Source organism: Arabidopsis thaliana (assembly GCF_000001735.4).
Source record: "Arabidopsis thaliana chromosome 1 sequence".
Taxonomy (NCBI): domain Eukaryota; kingdom Viridiplantae; phylum Streptophyta; class Magnoliopsida; order Brassicales; family Brassicaceae; genus Arabidopsis; species Arabidopsis thaliana.
In genome coordinates, this window is record NC_003070.9 from 14,915,504 (window position 1) to 14,933,092 (window position 17,589).

The 17,589-nt window shown below is 33.6% G+C and overlaps 2 protein-coding genes and 5 pseudogenes across 7 annotated transcripts; 5 read left to right on the top strand and 2 right to left on the bottom strand.

Moving 5' to 3' along the window:
* Window positions 1–260: 260 nt before the first annotated feature.
* AT1G40079 lies at window positions 261–848 on the top strand (annotated as a pseudogene). Its single transcript has one exon.
* An 816-nt stretch (window positions 849–1,664) lies between these two features.
* On the bottom strand, window positions 1,665–2,129 carry AT1G40080 (annotated as a pseudogene; the record flags this gene model as incomplete). The annotated part of the gene is made up of 1 exon: window positions 1,665–2,129.
* Window positions 2,130–3,149: 1,020 nt separating this feature from the next.
* Window positions 3,150–4,085, top strand: AT1G40081 (annotated as a pseudogene; the record flags this gene model as incomplete). The annotated part of the gene is made up of 1 exon: window positions 3,150–4,085.
* Window positions 4,086–6,919: 2,834 nt separating this feature from the next.
* Window positions 6,920–7,552, bottom strand: AT1G40083 (uncharacterized protein; the record flags this gene model as incomplete). The annotated part of the gene is made up of 2 exons (NM_001160923.1): window positions 6,920–7,307; window positions 7,419–7,552. The coding sequence occupies 2 exons, from the start codon at window positions 7,550–7,552 to the stop codon at window positions 6,920–6,922; spliced, it is 522 nt and encodes a 173-aa protein (NP_001154395.1).
* A 979-nt stretch (window positions 7,553–8,531) lies between these two features.
* On the top strand, window positions 8,532–9,173 carry AT1G40084 (annotated as a pseudogene; the record flags this gene model as incomplete). Its single annotated transcript has 1 exon — window positions 8,532–9,173.
* A 1,175-nt stretch (window positions 9,174–10,348) lies between these two features.
* AT1G40085 lies at window positions 10,349–11,467 on the top strand (annotated as a pseudogene; the record flags this gene model as incomplete). The annotated part of the gene is made up of 1 exon: window positions 10,349–11,467.
* Window positions 11,468–14,774: 3,307 nt separating this feature from the next.
* On the top strand, window positions 14,775–16,857 carry AT1G40086 (uncharacterized protein; the record flags this gene model as incomplete). Its single annotated transcript, NM_001333195.1, has 7 exons — window positions 14,775–14,784; window positions 14,866–14,939; window positions 15,236–15,330; window positions 15,787–15,830; window positions 15,869–15,888; window positions 16,504–16,523; window positions 16,821–16,857. The coding sequence occupies 7 exons, from the start codon at window positions 14,775–14,777 to the stop codon at window positions 16,855–16,857; spliced, it is 300 nt and encodes a 99-aa protein (NP_001321093.1).
* Between the last annotated feature and the right edge of the window lie 732 nt (window positions 16,858–17,589).

Consider the following 17,589-nt stretch of genomic DNA (forward strand, 5'->3'; position numbering starts at 1 on the left):
TTCGGTAATTGTTCTCTATATTAAAACATTACATCATTTTCTACGGTTTGTGTTATGTATGTTTATGTGGATTTGTATTCATGGACTACTTCAATATTCATGGATTTGTCACTAGTGGATTTGTATAAATAAAACCATAATTATACTTTTTATTTAATTTATATAATATTTTAATCAACTAAACCATAAAATGGTCCGCTTATATAATATTTTAATATTAAAATTATACTTTGAAGGTGATTATACTTTTTATTTAATTTATATAATATTTTAATCATTTACACTTTTACACTTCTATAGAAACTTGAACATGGTAGATCGACTTGGAGGTATCCCGATGTTCTGCCCTTGTGACGAGGAAGTAGTGATGAAAACATCAGCTACTCCAAGGAACCCTGGTCGTTTGTTTTATGCATGTCCACTGGGATCTTCCGTAAGTAAATCTACTAATTATCTGATAATTCATACTACTTGCTATCCGAATTAACTATCGATAATACAGGAAAATCGGAACCATTTGTTCAAATGGACGGATACATGTATCGTTGAAGAGATCTATGAGTTGATAGAAAAGTGGATAACATCGAGGCTTATACACTAAAAAGTGAAAAAGGGCTAAATTTTGTGATTCCGTGATTACATCTTTGTCACAGGAGTCGCGGGATCTAGATTCCGTTCTTCGGGAAGACATTGAAGACCTGAGATCGCAGCTTAGATCTATGAAAAATATCCTCGTTTTATTTTTGCTTTTTATTTTATTTGTTTATGTTTTTAATCGTTTTATTTCCGAAATTATTGTAATTTCTGTTAGTATATTTATCAAAGTATAATTCGGCTATTCATCATTGCTTAACCATTTCGATTCTATTATCTACCTACGTTTTGATTAATAAGTTGTACTGAATTTTCAATTGGTCAGAATTAGTCCAACTAATTTTCTTGAGTGTTATTAAAGGTTCAAGTGGATATGTATTCATGGACACATAAAATTTATATCAAATATATCATGCTGAACAAAATGTTTTATTAATGCTGATTTAATAATGTAGATAGTTTTCCAAGGATTCCGAATGAGGGAAATTAGAGAATCCCTATACCCTAATTTCTATAATCCTAAACACTATAACCTTAGCCCTTTTTGTAGTAGGTATCATAATCTATTCGTTCTTTTTAGACCTAATACGTCAGGTTTTCACTTCCTACTAACACCCTTTATATTGATTTATCTGTTGAATATTATTCGTGAAGCTATACATCAAGGGATCCATCGTCAACACATATGTCCTTCCGATGCTAGTTTCTAGACATATTCACTATTATGTTTTTTCCTCATTTTGATTATAGATTTATATGGATAACAAACTAAACAATTTTCTTTATATCAAAGGATACAAAATTGCCATTTAATGAATAAGACTCCATGGATTGGAGATATATATTTTCTTACAAGGATAACAAACGAAACAATTTCCAATAACGAAAATGAAAACATATGACTAAATAAAAAATTGGACCTTATATGTCATTGTAAATTAAAGATCACAATCTTTACTGGTTTATATTCCCCTAAAACTTAATATAATATAACAAAAACAAAAAACACTTAGATGTTACTAACCAACAAAAACACAAACCCATAGATCTTCTTATTCATGAGGTCCACCTTAAGTGAGACACTTTTTGCACCTATGCCCAACTTTCTTGCACCTATGGCACGTACGCCTCACCATTCTTCCTGGCTGGAAAGGAGGATGCATAATGCACCTTTTCTCGTTATTCATGTCAATGAACACGGGTTTGTCGTGAGTAACATTCCATCGGCATCTCATCTGATAGTACCCGGTTGTTGACTCATACGCCAGTCCTTTGTTCTTCTCTACAAACTTTGCATACGGATTATTTGCACCAAGACATTTTTGGAAGAAACTGTAGTACTTAGAATGAGGCATTGACCACCACATAAAATGATTGTCCATGTCAATGCAAACAGAGGCTAGGGTTTTTGTGGACATAAGAACATCCTTTCCCTCTCTCCCAGCTAGCAACCAGTTCTTTAAAGCTTCAACACCATCTTCAGCAAGTTTACTAACGATGATCTCAATCAATAGCTGAGGAATGTGTACATCCATCATTGGAATCTCCTACATATTAAATGAAGAAAATTACTCACAATCATTATGTAAATTAACATTATTATAAACTTTGCTTTCCCGTAAATCCCCCACCTTATCTTCATTAAACAATTCATCTTTTTATAAGAATGTTTAAAGGTTTTGTTCTATTTATAGACCTTATTATACCAATAACTTAGACATCGATGTGTGGTATAGACCCGGTTTGGTCTATGTTTAATTTTTGCAACTCTGTCGTTGGTTTTGATTGTTGTGTATAAAATATATTTAATCTTTTTTAATCAGTGTAGTAATAAAAAAAAATTACAATCCGCCTGGATATTTGTTTCCCAAAAAAAAAGTTGATATTTGTTGTGTTTTTGGTGGCAATTTTCCCTCTCATCCGAATTAGATTTCCCCACCTTCCCAGTTCAAATATTTTCAATGTATCATTTTACTATTTTAATCATTTCTAGACATTTGTTGTAATCCATGTGGTTATAGTAATGTTTGACATATCATGGATCCTTAAAAATAGTGAAATATTGTTTGTCATTATATCTTGTATGTGGATTTGTTACCATGAATACAAGTATAAATACGTATTTATCCAAAGTAAAACAAGATGATTTTTGAATTGGTTTTGGCAGCAATTTTCCCTCGCTTCCGAATGAGAGCTCTCCATCTTCCCGGTTCAAATATTTTGATTTAATATTCAAAAATATTAAACATGCTAAATAAATTTTTTGTTATCCACGTGGATCTTCAGACGTTTATATCTAATGGATTCACATATATAGTTATGTAATGCATGACAATAACCCAAATTTTGTGGATTTGTTACTATGGATACTCGTTTTAAAAATAATCTTTGAGTCCATAATGTAATTATACCTAAACGATATCCGGTTAATTCGTATAGTTATTACTAATCTATCGGTATTCTAAACATTGAGTTATTGGTTATGTGAGATGTTATTTAAAGAAGTTGCTTAACCCATTAGTTGACCATAAAATCACTGAAACGAAAAGAAAAAAATGTTCAACTACCATCTTCTCAACGAGCACTCCCCAGTAATCACCGGCTGGACTGTACGAGTCCTTGTCTGGAAAAAGTACAAAATATTACAAAGAGACGATTCATTCGAACTAAGAGTTATCATATCTGATGAAACGGTAATAATTTTTTTTTTTTTGCATGTTCCTGATTTTAACAATTTGCGAGTTTCTGAATAAGGGATGAGGATGGAGGTTACAATCCACCGACCCTGCCTTCTACTTCGACAAGATCTCTGAAAATAAGTGGATCAGGTTAACCAACTTCAAGGTTATACATAATTCTGATCCAGTCAAGACTACGACAGCTGAATATGGGATTTACTTGATGGACGAGACGGTTGTAACCTCTGTGGATCCGAACACCGCTATCTAGTTCAACAATTTCACTTCCTTTGACAACATATTGGAGGGGACTTTCGATACCGACCAGTTAGTCGGTAAGTCTATGTTTATTAACTTTATCAATTGATTTTTAGAGACAACATATTTGAGGGTAGGGTTTGATCTAAACTTACACTGAACGTACAGATCTCGTCGGTGCTGTTGTTGAAGTTGGAATTCTGTCTCATTCTGGTGATCCCGACGTCGGCGTTGAGGGGATGATCGTTTCTTTCAAATTGTTAAATGTTTTCCTACTGCAGCAAAGAGGTTCTAGATTGTGAGGCCAATGGGAGAAAGGCATTGGAATTTGATACCTGTTACCGGCGCTATGGTCATCCAAAAATTGTTGTGGCGCTTGCTTGGTGGAGGGTGGTTAGGGAGCCTGAACTGGATGGTGTGCGCAAAAACAAGGTTAAAATCGTGAGTTATGGTGCAGTTTCATCTGTTTACCCGGAACCATCGATTGAAGAAGTTGAAGAAATCAAAATGGTAAGAACTCATCTTAGATTTACACGTATGGTTCACATATGATAATAACTAATTAGTATACGTAATGAAGTCATGCGATGCTGTCAAGAATTTAAGTTAGATAACTGTGTTTTGATTACTATAAGATTTGAATATGAGTTTAAGAGAAAATTTGAATCCCGAATGCTATATTTATGTGTTGAGTTGCTGAGCTTGCGAGATGTCTATTCTGTTAGGTCACAAACAGAAGTTTGCTTGAAAATAGGGAAAGAATTATAGTAAAAATTTTAATGAAATCATGGGTGTCAAGACTTATTGTGGAAAATTAATTTTCTAGATAACTGTGAATTGGTAGGTCCTGTTTCTAGTTCTAGGTGTTTCTATAATGATATCATTCTGGGTTATATGAACTCTTATTAATGACTTCTCTATATTGCTTCACATAATATGCAGGTGGTCGCCGAATACTAAAGTTGGACTATGTCTTCTTTTGCTCCTAATGAAGACTTTTTATCGGATTTATTTTTGTTGTCTTTTTAAGGGACCCTTGTTTAAATCTCTTGCTGAACTCTTTGTTGTAATGTTTTTTGTTGTAATGTCCTTTGTTGTACGAACTAATTATCCTCTTAAAACTCAGCACTACACTAATTTAAGTAAGTCAACCTAAGTTTATAAGACTATTATACAATATAATTACATAACCACAACCACATGGATACCTATATCATCTGTTTAAAATTGATATTTATTGGAATAAAACTACAAATTTTCGAATTTTTAATTGTAAAGGTTTAACAGCATATGTCAAATAATAATTGAGTTTACATTGGTTAATGTGTTTTGTGGGTAATTGAGCTTACAACCGTTTCAACAGTTGATTGATTGATATGTCATTAGATGGTGTAAGCGGCTGCATGGAACGATTCTCAATAACAACTTACACACGCCTCTAACGCTATAGACTATGAAGGTCCTACATATAGATCTAATTATCTTTTCCTGCAAAATTCATCATGACGTTATTTTAAAACTTTCCAACAATTCGGTTTAACTTCATGTGGTCAAGCGGTGCTTTCAATATCCTTATCGCATATTCTCTCTATATGATTTATAAATTCTGATTTATATTGTATAATATGCATTGTAGTGATATTGAAAATGTTTAGAAATCTAAAAAGTTCGTGGACTAATACTAATAGACGAATCCACATATACAAATTTAGTTTATTATCTATATCCAAATAGACGTATCCTCATAGACGTATCCACATATACATATTTAGTTTTAAATTTTTATTTATTGTTCCTTAACATTTTATTACTTGCCTATAATTATCGTTATACAAATAGACGTTTTCAATTTAGTCAAATAAATATTTAAAGAACATTGAACCGGTCCAAATCTTTTGAAAATTACCTAAGAGAATTTAATCGGTTCAAACCATTTATCTAAAGATGTATACAAATAGACGTATCCACACAGACGTATCTACATATACATATTTTGGTTAAAATTAATATTTATTGTTTCTAAACATATTATTACTTGACTGTAATTATCGTTATCCACATAAACGTATCCAATTTAGTCTAATAAATAGTTAAACAATATCTAATCAAAGTTTATGTACGGTTTATATAAGAGATATATAGTGTGTTTATTCATTAAACCAATATCCTATTTTTAACCTAATTTCGGATAGATGGCAAATTTCCCGCTTAGGTTTATATTTTTTTTTAAATTATATACATTTTAGACACATGGATATGTCAGTGTGGATTTGTAAAATATTATGAATTCTTTATTATATCTTTTTAATTCAACTTCATTAATGAGACAAGACAATAATGTTACCTTCACTTTTCATAATCTTAGTATATGCTACCAATATCCAGACTGCATTAGAACCTTAAAATACTTACATATGAACGTTGCTACATATTAGGCTAAACGTGGATGTATATTTTTCAGTATTTCCACTACTTGATGATCAATTGTTTTTGCGGCAAATTTCCCTCTCAAACATAGAAAGTAAACGATTGTCAAATAGCTTCTTTTTTTATTACAAAAAATAAAAATATTTGTACACAATTTTAAAACCAATGGATTATTAGTTGTGTTATAATGTATCATTTTCATGGATAAGTGTGATATATATATATATGGGTTTAAACGAAAACATAGCTAAGTACTATCCACGTGACAATGGGAACTATTCATATACCAGACCCTAATGTATCATTGCCACTTTTTTAAATTATTAGAGGTTTATAGACACATGGATATGTCAGTGTGGATTTTTTAAATATTATAAATTCTTTATTATTTCTTTTTAATTCAACTTCATTAATGAGATAAGACAATGATGTTACCTTCACTTTTCATAACCTTGGTATATGTTGCCAATATCCAGACTGCGTCAGAACCTTAAAATTCTTCCATATGAACATAGCTACATAATAGGCTAAACGAGGATGTATATTTTTCAGTATTTCCACCACTTGATGATCTATTGTTTTGGCGGCAAATTTCCCTCTCAAACGTGGACAGTAAACGATGGTCAAATATGGTCAAATAGCTTCTTTTTTTATTACAAAAAATATTTATATTTTTACACTATTTGTATAAACCAATGGATTATTAGTTGTGTTCTAATGTATCATTGCCATGGATAAGTGTGATCGATATGTATTGGTTTAAACAAAAAAAAGCTAAGTACTATCCACGTGACAATGGGAACTATTCATATACTAGACCTTACTGCCTGACCAGGCGGACTATATTTAAGACAAAAACATCATTACCCTTTCTTTTGATTAATGAACAAGAGAATAATGGGATATAATCCATAAAATAATTTAACAACAAGTCTAAGTACCTACCATTCATCATTAGTAACTTAAGTCATTTCCATAATATCTCTAGACAAGTAGAAGTATATACAATCTATACACCGCTCTACGATGTATGGTCCGCCATTGAATTCATCTAGAAACTGATGTGATTCCCAACACATTGGGCTGTCGGTGAAACACCACGTCTCACTATACGTTCCAAACCGGTTTGGCGGCAACATTCTTATGTGGAACTTCAACGTTTCACAAAATCCCTCTGCTTCTTCGTAATTGTATCTCTTTTTAAATTTCGAGTAAACTTCGTGGTCCTCTTTTCCACCTAAACTCTTCAACATAATGTATAATAATTTGGCCACAGGGTAGACTTTTTTAGCATATGCGGCGAGCTCAATTGCCTCTTCTATGTCAAAAAATAGGAAAGCCGACACTAGGCTTCAAACATACAATGCATAAGGATTTTTTGCCTTTACACATTTCCAAAAAAATATATTGTAGACACTATCAAGGCTGAACCAATATACAAAATCTCTAGTTTTGTCCAACCTTACCGATTTCACACAGTCAGGTGAAAATACTGCTACCATTCCCTCCCTCCAGGATAAAATCCAATTCTTTAACTCACCAATCTCACCTTCAGCTATATAGCTAACAGTTTTTGCAAGAATGCATGCAGGCATGTGGAAGTTTGTTGACGGCCCCTACATGTATGAAAACAGATTTTAAAATATTTATAAACGTACGTTTTACTCTTTTATAAAGACAGCATCAGCTCTTACCTTTTTTTGTAACCCGACGATTGATTCCAGCTTTTGACTACAAGTTAGTTCGGCCATCCGTCTAGAAATTTGTTGTCTCCTACTACGGATGAATCGGTTGGGATTATTGCTTGGAACAGGGCAATGCATGCAGTGACCTTTCTCACAAACTATTTTAGGAACCATAGTATATATCCTTAAGGTATTTGGAGCATATGACACCTAATCGCACCTTTACTTATTAAAAATTTTATTTTAATTTTTTGGGAGGGAAATTTTCCGCCTAAGTATATGACCAAGTTGATATGTATAGTTGAACAATATATGCCCTAATATGTAATTATTTTTGGTTTCTCTAACCACATGGCTTTGTTATGATGGATACAATAATCCTAACGATAGGTGATAAGGTTTATATTTAAGGTTTAATGATTATTTGGTTTAGTAGTAAGTATTGTTAGTTTATTTATTTTTTTAGGTTAAGGGTTTAGGAAAAGTTTATTTAGGAATTATATTTTTGGTTATAGGGTTTAGGGTTTAGGGTTTAATGTTTAGGGATTGGTGTTTAGGGTTTGGTGTTTAGTGTTTAAATATTAGTGTTAGAGTTTAATGTTTAGCAAAAATTTTGTTTAGGATTTAGATGTTAGGGTTTAGGGTTTAGTGTAATGTTATAGTTATTTGGGTTATGCATTTAGGTTTAGGGTTTAGGTTGTAGTGTATAGAGTTTGGGGTTAAATGTTTAGGGTTTAAGGTTTAGTGTTTAGGGTTTAGGGTTTAGGGTATAATGTTTATGGTATTTGATAAGTGTGTATTTTGCATGTTTTGAGCATCCATTTGTCATCACTTTAGCATCATATCATCACTGTTTTATACCATTTCTCATCATTTGTCATCACTTTACATGTTTAGGATAGCTTTGCATGCATGTTGCATATTTGTGTTGATTTCAGGTGATTTGGAGCTGTTGACGAGCTAACTGGAAGAAGCTGACCTGATCATGTCAAACCACTCGACCCCAAAGTCGAGTAGGATCTTCCAGATCTCAAGAGACCACTCGACCCCCAGGTCGAGTAGAGGGCTTCTCGATTTCATCACATCACTCGACCACGAGGTCGAGTGTCTTCATCCCCATCACTTGACCATCACTCGACCACGAGGTCGAGTGTCTTCACTTCCATTACCTGATCATCACTCTACCAGGAAGTCGAGTATCACCATCACCACCACTCGACTGCATACTCGATGACAAGCTTCAGAGTCTTCTTCATTCCGCACTCAACTAGACACTCGAGCACAAGAAAGAAAAGAAGACTCCAGCTATTCACTCGACCTCTCACTCGACCACATGGGTCGAGTACAGTTCTTAATTCGTCCCATTACTTTGTCATTTTAAGTATTAGGGTTTCGGAATATTTGGCTATAAGTAGCATGTACTTCACATTTTCGCAAACAAGTTTTTTTTCTAATTTTATTCCGCAGACACTGTGTTCTTGACCTTTTGTAATCCGGATTTCTTTTTATCTATTCAGTATTCAGTATTCAGTATTTGTTCTTGATTTCGTTTACTGTTGTTCATCCTGTTATCATCCTGCTGTTACACTGTTGTTATCATGTTTCCAACCTGTTCAACGTTTATGCTTTCTACTATGATGTCTGAGTAGTGAATTGGTTTCTGAGGATGGGCTAGAGTAGTGTAGAATTCTCAGTATGCTAGGTGATTGAGTATCGATTGATAGATCCCTTCTGGATTAGTTGTTCTTAATGCCTATTGCTTTCTGATCAACTGGAATTTAAGCCCAGACATTTCCGCGCCCAAAAGGTGTTCGACGGAATGTCTGAACCACTAATTCCAGAGATTCATGGCCCTGTACCAAGGTATTGGTTGCAGGGAGCGTTTTGGCTTTAACTTGTTGATTCGTAATGCCTGTTAGGTTAGCTCTCGTCAATGGTGATTGAGTCTGGGACTACGTTAACTTGAGGGTCTCTGTTGCGGTGGCACTTAGATTTGGTTAATGAACTTGTTGTCTAGGGATAATTTATTGAGCATTTTCAATCACCTGTAAACTGAGGAAACAAAACTACTCAATTACCCCATCCTCGGGAATTCTTTATCTGATTGAATTCTTTGTTTACTCTACTGTTGTTTACTGCATCTTGTTATCTGTTGCTTAATTTCTGCAATTCTTTCTTGTTACTCGACCTAATACTCGACCACCTAGTAGTCTGGCAACAGACTGTGCAGTCGAGTATCTGTGTTTTATTTTCTGTCTGTTACTCGACCTGTCACTCGACCTCACCCAGTGCTCTACTTAGTGAGCTGTGTTGTCTGGCAACAGACTGTGCAGTCAAAGAGCTGTGTTGGTCGAGTGTTTTACTGTTTCTGCTTGAATTTCTGTTTTCTGCATGTTCACTTAGAACTGCTAGAACACACCAAAACCTATTATTGTTTGGCTTGACTTAGTGACTTCTGATCACATCTTGATTGTTAGCATCACACCCATTTTGATTGACAACCTTCAGTACTACAACGACATGATAGTGCTTTAGGATTAATTGATCTAAAAACTTATTATCAATTTGGCGTCGTTGCCAATTGGGTGTTTGTTTGTTACATTTGAGATTTCAGACTTGTAGATCAAGTTCTTTTTCAATTTTCAATCTGGTTGCTAACTGTGTGTTTTTCTTGTTGTCTTCTTGATCCAGATACACCTCTGCTGTATGCGAACTCGATCAACAGGCAATCAAAACCTCCTTTTCAACGACAACATCGACCGCATAGCTCGCGAACTCAGAGAAAGGAGAAACACAATTAACCTTGTACTTCAGCAACCACTCGAAATGGCTGACAAACAGAATCAACAAAATGGCCCTGCCAACATTGGTGCTTGAGATGCACCATGTGATCACCGTCAGAGGAAAAGAATTGCACCTCCTGCTATCCAGAACAACAACTTCGAGATTAAGAGTGGTCTCATCTTGATGATTATGGGGAACAAATTCCATGGTCTATCAATGGAGGATCCACTCGACCACCTTGATGAATTCGATAGGCTCTGCAAACCTAACAAAGATCAATGGTGTCAGTGAAGACGGATTCAAGCTACGTTTGTTTCCATTCTCCTTGGGCGACAAAGCACACATCTGGGAGAAGAATCTGCCCCATGACTCAATCACCACCTGGGATGATTGCAAGAAGGCTTTTCTATCAAAGTTCTTCTCCAATGCCAGAACTACAAGACTCAGAAATGAGATCTCTGGCTTTTCACAGAAGACTGGTGAAAGCTTCTGTGAAGCATGGGAGCGTTTCAAGGGTTACACCAACTAATGCCCTCATCATGGCTTTACTAAAGCCTCTCTGCTCAGCACTCTTTACAGAGGAGTCCTACCACGTATCAGAATGCTTCTGGATACCGCCAGCAATGGAAATTTCCAGAACAAAGATGTTGAAGAAGGCTGGGAATTGGTTGAAAACCTTGCTCAATCAGATGGCAATTACAACGAGGACTGCGATAGGACCGTCAGAGGCACAACTGACTCTGATGACAAACACAGGAAGGAGATCAAAGAGCTGAATGACAAGCTGGACAGGATTCTTCTTAGCCACCAGAAGTATGTGAACTTCCTTGTTGATGACAAGCAGTTTCAAGTCCAAGATGGGGAGGGTATCCAGTTGGAAGAAGTCAGCTACATCAACAACAACCAGGGTGGCTACAAAGGATACAACAACTTCAAAACCAACAACCCCAACCTCTCCTACCGCAACACCAACGTTGCTAATCCTCAGGATCAGGTGTATCCTCCACAGCAACAACAAGGTCAGAACAAACCTTATAATTAGTCAAATGCATTGGATTATGACACATTTTGACCATAGAAAAACAAACAAAGCCATATACTGATTCTAAGCAATTTATTGTTGGTTTTATCCTCTTTTAAGAGAAACTTGATATAAGTGTTGTCTAAACACTTCTTATTATAATTAGTCAAATGCATTGGATTGTGACACATTTTGACCATAAAAACACTAACAAAACTGTTTACTGCTTCTAAGCAATTTTTTGTTGGTTTAAGCCTCTTTTGGGAGAAAATAGGTGTTAGTGTTGTATGAACACTCCTAATCCATCTCTAACTGTTAAAATTAGTCAAATGCATTAGATTGTGACACATTTTGACCATAGAAACACAAACAAAGCTATTTACTGCTTCTAAGCAATTTTTTGTTGGTTTTAACCTCTTTTGAGAGAAAATGGGTATAAGTGTTGTTTAAACACTCGTAATCAATCTTTAACACTTATAATTAGTCAAATGCATTGGATTGTGACACATTTTGACCATAGAAACACTAACAAAGCTATTGACTGCTTCTAAGCAATGTTTTGTTGGTTTTAGCCTCTTTTAGGAGAAAATGGATAGAAGTGTTGTCTAAACAGTCCTAATCCATCTCTAACTCTTATAATTAGTCAAAGGCTTTGGATTGTGACACATTTTGACCATAGAAAAACTAACAAAACTAATTACTGTCTCTAAGCAATTTTTTGGTGATTTTAGCCTCTTTTGGGAGTTAATGGGTATAACTGTTGTCTAAAAACTTCTTATCCATCTTTAACACTTATGATTAGTCAAATACATTGAATTGTGACACATTTTGACCATAGACACACTAACAAAGCTATTGACTACTTCTAAGCAATTTTTTGTTGGTTTTAGCCTCTTTTGGGACAAAATGCGTAGAGGTGTTTTCTAAACACTCCTAATCCATCTCTAACTCTTAGAATTAGTCAAAGGCTTTGGATTGTGACTCATTTTGACCATAGAAACACTAAGAAAGTCATTTACTGCTTCTAAGCAATATTTTGTTGGTTTTAGCCTCTTTTGGGAGAAAATGGGTATAATTATTGCCTAAACACTCCTAATCCATCTCTAACTCTTAGAATTAGTCAAAGGCTTTGGATTGTGACTCATTTTGACCATAGAAACACTAAGAAAGTCATTTACTGCTTCTAAGCAATATTTTGTTGGTTTTAGCCTCTTTTGGGAGAAAATGGGTATAATTATTGCCTAAACACTCCTAATCCATCTCTAACTCTTATAATTAGTCAAATGCATTGGATAGTGACAAAGTTTGACAATTAAAACAGTAACAAAGCTATTTACTGCTTCTAAGCAAAGTTTTCTTGGTTTTAGCCTCTTTTGGGAGAAAATTGGTATAAGTATTGCCTAAACACAACTAATCCATCTCTAACTCTTATTATTAGTCAAATGCATTGGATTGTGACATATTTTGACCATAGAAACCCTAACAAAGCTATTTACTGCTTCTAAGCAAATTTTTCTTGGTTTTAGCCTCTTTTGGGAGAAAATGGGTTTAAGTGTTGTCTAAACACACCTAATCCATCTCTAACTCTTATTATTAGTCAAAGGCTTTGGATTGTGACATATTTTGACCATAGAAACCCTAACAAACCTATTTACTGTTTCTAAGTAATTGTTTCTTGGTTTTAGCCTCTTTTGGGAGAAAATGAGTATAAGTGTTGTCTAAACACTCCTAATCCATCTTTAACTCTTATAATTAGTCAAATGCATTGGATTGTGACACATTCTGACCATAAAAACACTAACAAAGTTATTTCCGCTTCTAAGCAATTTTTTGTTCGTTTTAGCCTCTTTTGGGAGAAAATGAGTATCAGTGTTGTCTAAACACTCCTAATCCATCTCTAACTCTTATAATTAGTCAAATGCATTGGATTATGACACATTTTGACCATAGAAAAACAACCAAAGCCATATACTGATTCTAAGCAATTTTTTGTTGGTTTTATCCTCTTTTAAGAGAAACTTGATATAAGTGTTGTCTAAACACTTCTTATTATAATTAGTCAAATGCATTGGATTGTGACACATTTTGACCATAAAAACACTAACAAAACTGTTTACTGCTTCTAAGCAATTTTTTGTTGGTTTAAGCCTCTTTTGGGAGAAAATAGGTGTTAGTGTTGTATGAACACTCCTAATCCATCTCTAACTGTTAAAATTAGTCAAATGCATTAGATTGTGACACATTTTGACCATAGAAACACAAACAAAGCCATTTACTGATTCTAAGCAATTTTTTGTTGGTTTTATCCTCTTTTGAGAGAAACTTGATATAAGTGTTGTCTAAACACTTCTTATCCATATTTAACCCTTAATATAAGTGTCAAATGCATTGGATTGTGACACAATTTGAGAGAAACTTGATATAAGTGTCAAATGCATTGGATTGTGACACAATTTGACCATAAAAACACTTACAAAACTGTTTCCTGTTTTTAAGCAAGTTTTTGTTGGTTTAAGCCTCTTTTGGGAGAAAATGGGTATAAAGGGTGTCTAAACACTCCTAATCTATCTCAACTCTTATAATTAGTTAAAAGGCTTTTGATTGTGACACAGTTTGACCTTAGAAACACTAACAAAGCTATTTACTGCTTCTATGCAATTGTTTTTTGGTTTTAGCCTCTTTTGGGAGAAAATGGATAGAAGTGTTGTCTAAAAAGTCCTAATCCATCTCTAACTCTTATAATTAGTCAAAGGCTTTGGATTGTAACACATTTTGACCATAGAAAAACTAACAAAACAAATTACTGTCTCTAAGCAATTTTTTGGTGGTTTTAGCCTCTTTTGGGAGTTAATGGGTATAACTGTTGTCTAAACACTTCTTATCCATCTTTAACACTTATGATTAGTCAAATACATTGAATTGTGACATATTTTGACCATAGAAACACTAACAAAGCTATTGACTACTTCTAAGCAATTTTTTGTTGGTTTTAGTCTCTTTTGGGAGAAAATGGATAGAAGTGTTGTCTAAAAAGTCCTAATCCATCTCTAACTCTTATAATTAGTCAAAGGCTTTGGATTGTGACACATTTTGACCATAGAAAAACTAACAAAACAAATTACTGTCTCTAAGCAATTTTTTGGTGGTTTTAGCCTCTTTTGGGAGTTAATGGGTATAACTGTTGTCTAAACACTTCTTATCCATCTTTAACACTTATGATTAGTCAAATACATTGAATTGTAACACATTTTAACCATAAAAACACTAACAAAGCTATTGACTACTTCTAAGCAATTTTTTGTTGGTTTTAGCCTCTTCTAGGAGAAAATGCGTAGAGGTGTTTTCTAAACACTCCTAATCCATCTTTAACTCTTATAATTAGTCAAAGGCTTTGGATTGTGACTCATTTTGACGATAGAAACACTAAGAAAGTCATTTACTGCTTCTAAGCAATTTTTTGTTGGTTTAAGCCTCTTTTGGGAGAAAATAGGTGTAAGTGTTGTATGAACACTCCTAATCCATCTCTAACTGTTATAATTAGTCAAATGCATTGGATTGTGACACATTTTGACCATAGAAACACTAACAAAGCAATTTACTGATTCTAAGCAATTTATTGTTGGTTTTATCCTCTTTTGAGAGAAACTTGATATAAGTGTTGTGTAAAAATTTCTTATCCATCTCTAACTCTTATAATTAGTCAAATGCATTGGATTGTGACACATTTTGACCATAAAAACACTAACAAAACTGTTTACTGCTTTTAAGCAATTTTTTGTTGGTTTTAGCCTCTTTTGGGAGAAAATGGGTATCAGTATTATCTAAACACTCCTAATCCATCTCTAACTCTTATAATTAGTCAAATGCATTGGATTGTGACAAAGTTTGACAATAGAAAAACTAACAAAGCTATTTACTGCTTCTAAGCAATTGTTTCTTGGTTTTAGCCTCTTTTGGAAAAAAATGGGTATAAGTGTTGTCTAAACACTTCTTATCCATCTTTAACTCTTATAATTAGTCAAATGCATTGGATTGTGACACATTTTGACAATAAAACACTAACCAAATTGTTTACTGCTTTTAAGCAAGTTTTTGTTGGTTTAAGCCTCTTATAGGAGAAAATGGGTATAAATGGTGTCTAATCACTCCTAATCCATCTCAACTCTTATAATTAGTTAAAGGCTTTGGATTGTGACACATTTTGACCATATAAACACTAACAAATCTATTTACTGCTTCTAAGCAATTGTTTCTTGGTTTTAACATCTTATGAGAGAAAATGGGTATAAGTGTTATCTAAACACTTCTAATCCATCTTTAACTCTTTAATTAGTCAAAGATATTGGATTGTGATACCTTTTGACCATATAAACACTAAGAAAGGTATTTACTGCTTCTTAGCAATATTTTGTTTGTTATAGCTTCTTTTGGGAGAAATTGGGTATAAGTGTTCTCTAAACACTCCTAATCCATCTCTAACTCTTATAATTAGGCAAATGCATTGGATTATGAAACATTTTGACCATAGAAACACTAACAAAGCTATTTACTGTGTCTAAGCAATTATTTGTTGGTTTTAGCCTCTTTTGGGATAAAATGGGTATAATTGTTCTCTAAACACTCCTAATCCATCTCTAACTCTTATAATTAGTCAAATGCATTGGATTGTGACACATTTTGACCATAGAAACACTAACAAATCTATTGACTGCTTCTAAGCAAGTTTTGTTGGTTTTAGATACTTTTGGGAGAAAATGGGTATAAGTGTTGTCTAAACACTCCTAATCTATCTCTAACTCTTATAATTAGTCAATTGCATTGGATTGTAACACATTTTGACCCTATAAATACTAACAAAGCTATTTACTGCTTCTAAGCAATGTTTTGTTGGTTTTAGCTTCTTTTAGGAGAAATTAAATATAAGTGTTGTCTAAACACTCCTAATCCATCTCTAACTCTTATAAATACTCAAATACATTAGAATGTGATACGTTTTGATTATAGAAACACTATCAATTCTATTTACTCTTTCTTAGCAATATTTTGTTGGTTGTAGCTTCTTTGGGGAGTAAATGGGTATAAGTGTTTGTCTAAACACTCCTAATCCATCGCTAGCTCTTATAATTAGTCAAATGCATTGGATTGTGACACATTATGACCATAGAAACACTAACAAAGCTATTTACTGTGTCTAAGCAAATATTTGTTGGTTTTAGCCTCTTTTGGGATAAAATGGGTATAATTGTTGTCTAAACACTCCTAATCCATCTCTAACTCTATAATTAGTCCAATGCATTGGATTGTGAAACATTTTGACTATAGAAACACTAACAAATCTATTGACTGCTTTTAAGCAATTTTTTTTGGTTTTAGCCTCTTTTGGCCGAAAATGGGTATAAGTGTTGTCTAAACACTCCTAATCCATCTCTAACTCTTATAATTAGTCGAATGCATTAAATTGTGATACATTTTGACCATATAAACACTAACAAAGCTATTTAGTGTTTCTAAGCAATATTTTGTTGGTTATAGCTTCTTTTGGGAGAAATGGGTATAATTGTTGTCTAAACACTCCTAATCCATCTCTAACCATTATAATTAGTCAATTGCATTGGATTGTGACACATATTGACCATAAAAATACTAACAAAGCTATTTACTGCTTCTAAGCAATGTTTTGTTGGTTTTAGCTTCTTTTAGAAGAAAATGGATATAATTGTTGTCTAAACACTCCTAATCCATCTCTAACTCTTATAATTACTCAAATGCATTAGATTGTGATACACTTTGATTATAGAAACAGTAAAAAAACTATTTATTGTTTCTAAGCAATATTTTGTTGGTTGTAGCTTCTTTTGGGAGTAAATGGGTTTAAATGTTGTCTAAACACTTCTAATTCATCTCTAAATCTATAATTAGTCAAATGCATTGGATTATGAAACATTTTGACCATAGAAACACTAACAAAGCTATTTACTGCTTCTCCTAAGCAAATTTTTGTTGGTTTTAGCCTCTTTTGGGAGAAAATGGGTATAATTGTTGTCTAAACACTCCTAATCCATCTCTAACTCTATAATTAGTCCAATGCATTGGATTGTGAAACATTTTGACCATAGAAACACTAACAAATCTATTGACTGCT